The sequence below is a fragment of the Cariama cristata genome, unplaced genomic scaffold (assembly GCF_000690535.1).
Source record: "Cariama cristata isolate BGI_N322 unplaced genomic scaffold, ASM69053v1 scaffold9120, whole genome shotgun sequence".
Taxonomy (NCBI): Eukaryota; Metazoa; Chordata; class Aves; order Cariamiformes; family Cariamidae; genus Cariama; species Cariama cristata.
In genome coordinates this window covers 4,472-13,586 of record NW_009592933.1, presented here as the reverse complement: position 1 = coordinate 13,586, position 9,115 = coordinate 4,472, and the positions used below count along the sequence as shown (strand labels likewise).

Sequence of the window (9,115 nt, the reverse complement as noted above, 5' to 3'; positions counted from 1 at the left end):
AACCCCACCCCCCCCCCCCCCCCCCCCCCGCCCAATGCTCAATCCTTTACTCCTTTTCTAAGGACTCTGAACTTGTACTCCAACCACACACTGCAGACTGACATTTAACTTGCTCCACAGGCACAGTTAGCTCTGCCAACAAGACTATATTTTGAAGGGTTCCTGGGGAATGGTTTAAGAGATCAGAATTACCACTGTTTTATCTATTGGCAAACGATGTGATGAGCCACGTAAGTCTGTAAGACCGGGTGGCTTTTGGAGTAGGCCAGACAGCAGCTGCCTGGTCCAGAAAGAAGTTAAAGGTAGCAAAAAGGAAATCTTTATTATTCATCAGCAATAACTATTTCCTGTTAAAAGTGTCGAGAAAGGCAAATGTAATTCTCTCTGTATTTTACAGGGTTTGGAAGAAAAATTATTTCAGCCAACCCAATAATCTAGGCTAAGATTGGCCCTATAAAACACAGGAATTCCATAAGCAGGGGAATTAGTAAATCCTGGTTTCCAGTATCTTTCTCCCATATGGATTCTCTTATATCTACCAAAGACTAAGCTTATTAGACTTTCCCTTGGTAGTAGTGCTAGTACAACCTCTCTACTATACCTGGTATCCATTCTCACAGTGAAGCATTTTGATGCCTTGGAGATCCCTATTTATCAGATAGAGACTGCTGGAATCACAGAACTGTGGTAGGGTTAAGGTCAGACAAGCCATGTGTGTAGGTACATGTGTACATGTGCAGTGTAATTAAGTAAAATCGTTTCCTTAGGAAACCAAGCTAATAAAATGCAAATGTGAAAGGTGATAGGGCTTACAAGCTGGCAAGGCCAGTGTTGGAGATTGTGCCTGGGATTCCTTACCTGGAATTTTTCGAGCACTTTTCCTCTTACTCAGAAATCCTGTTCCTTTTCAGATGTAAATGCACACTTCTCTTATTAGTAGTTTTTGTTGGGATTTTTTAAAAACATTTTGAAATTACACTTTGAATAATGGGAATTCTAGTGGAAAAACTAGGCAGGCTGCCCTCACCCTTATTATGCTTCATGAGTCTGCTTTCAAACCTCTGTCAAACTAGTCTTTGAAAAGAAATTATTAATAATTGGCCAGTAATGAAAGACTTGATTTAATTAGAACTGGCTAGAAGCATTTTGTGTTTAATTGACCTTCGAACAAGTGCGTGTAAATTAAACAAATAGGTAATGAATTTGTTAGTGTGTGTGTGTATATATATATATTATATTTTATTTATTTTTAACGAGAAATTCTGTGCAGCATATTTTGCTCTGAATTAATCACTTGTGATACTTCAAGGATCCTTCTCTATATCCAAATCTCGAGAGTCAGTGAAGACTATACAGAAGCAGAGCTGACATGAGGTGGATTTAGTTATATGAGTTGCCAGTGCCCTGGAGTAAGGCAATCTCCCTTCCTTCCTCCCTTCCAGCTAAATCTCAGGGAATAAAGGTAAAAGAAGTTCAGGTCCCCATCCTGACACCCCTGTAGCCTCCTGCCTCATATGCGTGGTGGCTGTCACCTGGATGGGAGGCAAGCTGTCCTCCTGACTTCACACAGCCCTTGCAAAATGGATCCCGTAGAGTTTGGAGGCTTGAGGTTATTAAGATGGCCCGGGGAGTTCCTTCATGGATGTGGCAGCTCTGGTCAGTGGGTCTCCTTCTGAAAGGAGATCTGTGTGTTTGAGAGATGTCATTAATGTCAGTGATAGCATAAACCATTGCCACAGCACAGCCAGCCAGCTGCTTCAGTGGCAGAAAACGTCATGGGCGGTGGGGGGGGAACAACGGGAATGACTTAAATGTTGGCAGTTTTAATTGACGTAAACCAGAACGGCAGTTAGGGGAGGTGTTTGCTGTGGAAAACCAGCAGCACCTCTTGCCTTTTGCTGGAACCAGCAAGAAATGTTTGAGGCCTTTTAGGAGGGGGGACTGTTTTGAGTCATCGTCACTCAGGCTCAAAAATAATTGAAATTGTTGCAGAGTAACTTGATCGCTGACTTCAGACTTAAAATCACTGGCAGTTGGGTGCTATACAAATTCGTGACTGCTGGAAATCGGTGTAGCTTCGCTGGCTTTTAGCATGAGGGCCGTCATCCCAGGGCTGACTCTGTGTGCAAGGAAGGGTGTGCAGAGGGACCCAAGCATCCTAAAAGCCACATGTAGGAGAACTGCCTTCTCCTGTCCTTGGTGGCACAAACCAGCTTGCGGATGATCCTTAGCTTTTATGCAGGTTGTTGTCAGCTTGAAATATATCTATCCAGGCAGGAATCGTCTCCTCTTTTCGTGCATAGTGTTCTCAGCTACTGGCAATGCATTGCTCAGTAAGAGTAAACAGTTTGCAGCCCAGTACTGGCTTTTTTACAGGGGTAGCAGTTCTGTGCAAATGTGGGATTCTAGGTGATGGTACTTGCCTGGAGTTCAATTTATACCCAAACTCTTACCGTCTCCAGAGAACTGAAACTTGCATGTTAGCTCTAGGCTAGAAGCCCAGATTAAGCTTGTTTTCATTTCATGAACTGAAAAGTAGAACCCCCGAATATTGTTGCTGTCGTAATTTTACTCTCATAATTTAACCATGAAATTAACAACTTCTTTTTTTTTTTTCTTTTTTTTAAGCTAAAGATGTTACTTACATCTGCCCCTTCACTGGAGCAATCAGAGGAACCCTTACTGTTACCAATTATAGACTGTATTTTAAAAGCATGGAACGGGTAAGCTTTTGAAACCCATCTGCCCTTGTTGGCTATTTAGTCTTTAGACCTAGGTGTTTGAGAGTAATTCTGTGTGAATCATAGCTATATGTTTGGAATATAGGCATAAGGGAGCAGGAGTTGGGGATTTTTCCCCCTCCCCTTTTTAAACTCACAAATTTCAACTGTCTACAGGACCCTCCTTTTGTCCTAGATGCATCTTTAGGTGTAATCAACAGAGTGGAGAAAATTGGAGGTGCTTCCAGTCGTGGTGAGAATTCATACGGGCTGGAGATTGTGTGCAAGGTAAACTTTTATCTGTGTTTTACAATAGGGGAAGGGGAACATATATTTTAAAAGGTTTTCTCTGTAGTGCTGTAGGAAGTTCTACAAAACATTTGAGTCAGTATGACTTCACACGCTTCAAAACCCACATGATTTTAAAAGTAATTTTCAGGATTCTCCAGCTCCACTCATTCGAGATGAGATCCAAACCTTTGTTCAGGCTTTGTGCTAGGTAATGTCTTTTCTTCATAGTGGAAACATAGGCCTGCATCCCACTAATGCCCACCAGGCTGTTCCAGGTAGACATTGCGGAATACAGGATGCCTTTCACTCACTTGCATTTCAAGAGCAAGAAAGGGGAATATTTCCCCCTAAGTCGTTGGCTTATGTCCACGTGCTGCTGTGCTTTGTGGTGAGAGACTGACTAGTAGCCTTCAGTCCTCCTCGAGGCTGTTTTTTCATTTCTTTCAAGGCAGTACATATTTCACACGTGCCTCTTGAGAGCTCTTGGAATCATTAGAAATGCAAACTTCAATAAAAATTAACAAATCACCTCCTGACGTCTACTTACTGTAGACCCGCAAAGCAGATAAAGCCACCATCTCCGGTCCCAAATCCATACCTCCACTGTTCACCAGGGCATGACCCCTCTGCTTCCCTCTGTGGCCGTGTGGGGAGAGCTGGATTCTGAACCTTGTAGGTCTTGGGGCTGCTTAGAGCTCTTGTCAGAGCCCCCTCAAGGCTGTAAGGATGCCGCTTGCTGGGTAAGGGCAGATGAGGAATGGAAAGGAGTCCCAAACTGCTATGATCACTGCTGTGATTTTGAGGCATCAGGAAGCTGTGGGCCTGCTGAGTCAAGAGCAGTTGATATAATCTATACCAAATCAGCCAGCTGCTCCCTCATCCTCTTGCAGTCATGATCCTCCCTGTCTTCAATGTAGGGATGCCTGTGCTGGCAAGCTAATTTTTTCCCTGTTTTGATCTGGATTCCTAGTCCTCAGCCATTTTGCCTGTATGCAAGTTTGCACACCTGGTCAGGTTTGGAGTCAACTACGTTGTTTCCCTGGATGGGAAACCCAGGCACAAACTATATGATGTGTATCTTGGCCCTGTCCAGCACATATATTTATGCCAGCCTGCTTGGCCCGCGATATGCAGAGCAGTTTAGTGCAACAGAGTAGTATGGGTATAGCTTATGCATCCCAAAATGTTCTCTGTCTGAGACCGATTACCTAATCCTAGTTTTGTGAGAAAGCTAAATCTTCAGCTGTTTATCTCATTTTCTGATTTGCTGTACCATCTTCGTATGCTTGAACTTGATAGCTTTGGCTTTTAAAGTGTTTACTACAAGTGTTTGAGTTGTCGGCTTGGCTGGAAAATCTTGGCATCTTAGAGATGCTTTATTTAGTTTCCAGATTTGATTTTGTAGATGAGTACGGAAAGGAGGTCCTGGGTTACCACTCTGTGGAAACTGTGCTGCTGTGTAAAGTGGAGGAGTTCTCAGTTTCAAGACATCCTCTTTAGTGCTCTGAGAGATGGAAGCTTTAAAGGGAAATGGCACTGGTTGCTTTGCACCAAACTGGCTGGACTTGGGCTCCCGACGTGCAGTAGCTCTGTGGAGGTGCTTTGTGAGGCAGTCCCTTCCAGCTGCCTTCTGGCACAGCTGAGCGTGAGAGCCCTGTAAGAGGTGGGAGGTCTGTCTCACAAAGTCCTGCTGATCAGAGATAGCTTGTCCCTAAGTGGGTCTCTCCCCTAGACTTTCAGCAGGTGGAGAGCTTCCTGGGAAGGCAAGATGCTGCGATCAGGCGCATCTGTGCACTCCCTCTGCTCCTCTGCAGTTGGGGCAGGCTTTGTTGGGAGACTGTAGATGACCATTGAACCAAGCCCAGAGTTGCAATACAAGTGTTCAAAGTACAACGTTAAATCAGTACTGGAAAGAACATCGTGATGTGACCTTATTTTGAATGCTGGCTTTTGGATTTTGTTTGAATTTTGAAGTGGTTCAAAAATCTGCAATTTGATTTTCCTCTTTTTTCCCTAGGATATTCGAAACTTGCGATTTGCTCATAAGCCTGAAGGGAGAACTAGACGATCCATATTTGAGAACCTAATGAAATATGCTTTCCCAGTTTCAAATAATCTGGTAAGTATTTTCTTTTCAGTTTTTACTAAAAGACACAGAGTGGCAGTAAGCTGTTTTGTTCAGTCCCATCTACTTGGTTCAGTGTTCACATGGGGTGCATTTTGTTGAAGAAGGAGAAATGCTGGGTTTTAAATCTGTTTTAGAATTAATTCTGTAGGAGTTTAGATCGTATAGAAAACAGAAAGTCTGCTACCGTGGGGCTGGATTCCTTCATGTATGGAGAATGACTTACTGATACATCCTTGTAACAGGGGGGAAATATTCAAAGCACAGTGACATCCGTCAGAGACTTACAGCTAAGGATGACTGCACTGCCCCAAATCTGGAATGCGGTTGTCTGCTCTGTCGTGTTATGACACTGCAATTGTTGCTTCAAATACTGGTTTGAAAGGATCTAGTTCTTAATATGTAAGAGCGTTCTTGCCCAAGTAGTCTTTTCTTTCTTTAATAATACATTCCTTTTGTCCATGAAGTACTAGATAATGGACAAGCAAGATCAGGGGTATAGAGGAAAGTACATTGTTGTACTGATTACCTGCTGCAGTGAGCATGTTAATCTTTTTCACAAAGCCCTAAAAGAAAAGTAATGCAGTGGGAAAAAAAGAAGGACCAGTCATGAGTTATTATTTGAGATATCAGACATCCTGGAAATGGGCTTTGAGTGGGCTCTTAATGGTAAATTTTCTTTCTTTCAGCCACTTTTTGCATTTGAGTACAAAGAGGTTTTCCCAGAAAATGGATGGAAGGTGTATGACCCTACTTGGGAGTACAGAAGACAGGTGGGTATTGTGCCACGTCCTTCCTCATCCTCTCTGCTCTTCAGCAGTGAGGCTCTGTGCAGAGCTATAATTACAGGTCACATAGAGCGGAGAATGATGCTGCTGACAAGCATCGTGCAGGCTGGGTTAGGACATTGTTCTCCACACTGCAGTGATTGATGACAGCAGTACAGCTTTAGAGGCAGTAGCATCCACTGATGGAGATTATTCAGGCTGCAGAGAGCTGACTTTAGGCTTTGGTAGAAAAAAAGGTTGCTCTGGCTTAGTCATCAGCCACTGCTGGCAGTGAGGAAGGGAGGATGCGTTTTGCAGGTACAAGCATCGCATTGTTGAGTTTCACACCTCAGCTCTTGCTTGTATCAGTTTTAATTCTTTCCAGTTCTTCCTGTCTCAAACAGGAACTTGGAAGGAAAAAAATTAGATGTGGAATGTCTTCATTTTCTTGGGAAATCAGCATAAGGATCAACTTAGTTGTGATTAAATATAGCTTAGAACAGACAGTTGTAGTGTGCCCAGAGTGGTCAAAGGTATTAATGATTGCAAAGTGGCAGGCTGTCAATTAGGAATACTGTGGTAAAAACTGGAGTGGTCCTACCTGGAGGAAAAAATAGGAGAATTTTGGGTTTTATAATGAAGTCACTCTTGTCATAAAATTCTCAAGTAAAGAAAATTCTCAAGTAGAGAAAACAGCACAATTTGATGATGTGTTTGCCCTGGACACAGTAAACTTCTGTCTCATCCAGATCTGCCAGGGTAAACCCAATTTTCCCTTGTAAAATTAAGAAATTTTAAGCAATGTAATTTAAAGATTTATTTGGGTCTTTCCCATAAAACAAAACCAAACCAGACCTCTGTCCTATCCTAGTTGTTCATCTGACTTCTGGCATCTAAAACCTAAGGAAAGGATTCACGTTTCTAGCTCTAGTCTTCTAAATGCCTTCTAAATTGGTTATCTAGGCCTGTCATTAACAGATGGGGAGAGAGCGCTTCACTGTTGGGGGTGATTTGTTCCCTCCTAAAATAGCTGCCTAAGATAAATCGCTGGCTTCTAGGCTGCTAATTGAAAGTGAGATGTATCTTTCCTCCGCTGTCTTCATTGCAAAAAAAGTGTATGTTTTGCAATGAGATACCACAATCTAAAATCCTAGTAGAGACAAACTGCAATCGTTTGTAATCAATGACACACACATTGTATCTAAGGTCAACTTTGACTAGTAAGACCAGATAATGCAGTGATTATTGCTTCGTTTAGAATTTACCTCTTTCTTGGTAGTTATTTTAAGGAAAGATCTGTTTATAAAGAAGGATCTGCAGCCCAAGCTGTATAGGCAAGATGCTTCTTTATAGGTCCAAGAGCTTTGGAGTAAAGACTAAAGAATATCTGTGCTATCAAAATGATCTCCATTCAAAAGCACAGCATTCACTTAGCCAAGCTTCAGTTAAAACAGATGAAGTGCAAAAGACATTCTTACAATACCTGGAAAGAAGGAAGGGTGACCCTTGAGGGTTTGGAGGTATAATTCCAATTTCTTAATCCTGGCATGTCCGTTTTTAGAATGCAAGCTTTTCTGTCCCTATTAGTTTTTATATTGTGATTGGCTGTACCTTAAATCTGGCAGGAGCTTGGTTACATGGTGAAAAGGATACTTCTGTTTACTACATGCATGTGATTTGCAGCTCTTCGTGGCCTTTTTGTAAAGAAAATTAGACTCTGGGCCGTGGCATCGCTGTTTCTGGTCACACGAGGTAGCACTGTTGTGTGTAAAGCATGTCACAATTGAGACGTTGCTGTAACGTGTACTTCTTTTATTCTGACCTGCTTTTGTATCATTTTTGAGCAGACAGGAAAAACTTAGCCTGACTGCTTCCATGTCAAGAAACCAAACTGATGTCCATATGCTGAAGCCCCTAGTCATTTGTTTACATTGGTAACTGCAAAAATGAATCCAAACCAGGATTTTTTGCAGCCACGGCCTATCTGAATTTTATCCGTGATGGACCACAGTCACTACCATTCCAGACCACACAATCCATCTGTTCCAGTAGCTTATCTCCAAAAGTGACCAACGCCAGCTGCTGAAGAAGAGGCGGACCGTACTGCAGTAGTGTTTATGTTGTGATCTGGCCAGGAGGAGAATTTCATCCCTTTTGTTAAATTGATTTAGGTCCTGGAGCATGAAGCTTTATGCCCCTTCCAAAACTTTTAGGTATTTCAGTCTGTTTATTTAATTTCAGCACTTATAACTATGGATGTTCACTTTATCTGTGTGAATGTCTTAGCCTCTTTTCTTAATCCAACCAGGTTCTGTTAAAGCAATAACAAATACTACAGTAAATCAGGATTATGTCCTGAAATGGCGGCATGGATTTGTTAACAGTGAAACAAAACTGGCATCATCAAATCAGATAATGGGATTACCTGTCTCTGACTGTATGAATTGTGGTCAGAAATAGAAAAGCAGGACATATGCACTATCTGCAGGACCTTTTGGAATTAGTTTAAAAACTATTAGAGAAAAGCTGGCCTAGGGCATAGGCAGCCCAGCAGCACAGCCAGGCGTTAACCTGGTATATCTTAGGCCAGGTCAGTCATTTCCCTGTGGGAGCAGGGACACAGAGAGAGGGGAGCAGAGCAAAAGTAGAAGCCAACTAGCAGGCATCCAGGAAAGACTTTCAGAGTAGGATCCATGGTAAGATCTATGGCTTCACTGGTAGACATGGCAAGTTTGCGTGTGGTAGGATTTATTTATTATAATTTTTTTTTTCAGATTAATGTAAGTGTGTTGATATGACAGAGATTGTAGCAATTAGGAAAGATACTCAGTAAACCCCTGACTTCTCTGTTAGCATTCTTGGGAAGGATGGAAATATGTAACCTATTAAAAATCTGTGATTCTGTAAAACTATGGGGAGTAATAAACAACCTGTAGAGAACAAAAGGAACTCAGAGAGGTTTGGGATTTAGTCAGTAAATGGAATCACATGTGGCAAATGAAATTTAAAACTGAAATTGCTCCCTGATTTTTATTACACGCGGGCTGGCAAAGTATAAAACAGAATTGCAAAGTGAATAAGACTCAGTTGAAACCAAAAGGCCTTTAGATGCCTTTGGAGTAACTTAAAGCTTTCATTTTCCTTAACAAGGTGGGGAGCATTTGGAAAATATTACAAGGGGTTGTGAAGCTGGAAATGTGTGGTGTTTCCCT

At 42.1% G+C, this 9,115-nt stretch overlaps 1 protein-coding gene across 1 annotated transcript in view; it reads left to right on the top strand.

The window, feature by feature from the left end:
• Positions 1 to 5,909, top strand: part of LOC104163884 (myotubularin-related protein 2-like) — a gene marked incomplete at its 3' end in the record, with an annotated part of 14,809 nt that extends 8,900 nt beyond the window's left edge. The window contains exons 3-6 of the mRNA XM_009703066.1: positions 2,629 to 2,723; positions 2,898 to 3,008; positions 5,029 to 5,130; positions 5,826 to 5,909. Coding sequence (XP_009701368.1) covers positions 2,629 to 2,723; positions 2,898 to 3,008; positions 5,029 to 5,130; positions 5,826 to 5,909 — 392 coding nt within the window. The remainder of the gene's footprint in view (positions 1 to 2,628; positions 2,724 to 2,897; positions 3,009 to 5,028; positions 5,131 to 5,825) is intronic.
• Between the last annotated feature and the right edge of the window lie 3,206 nt (positions 5,910 to 9,115).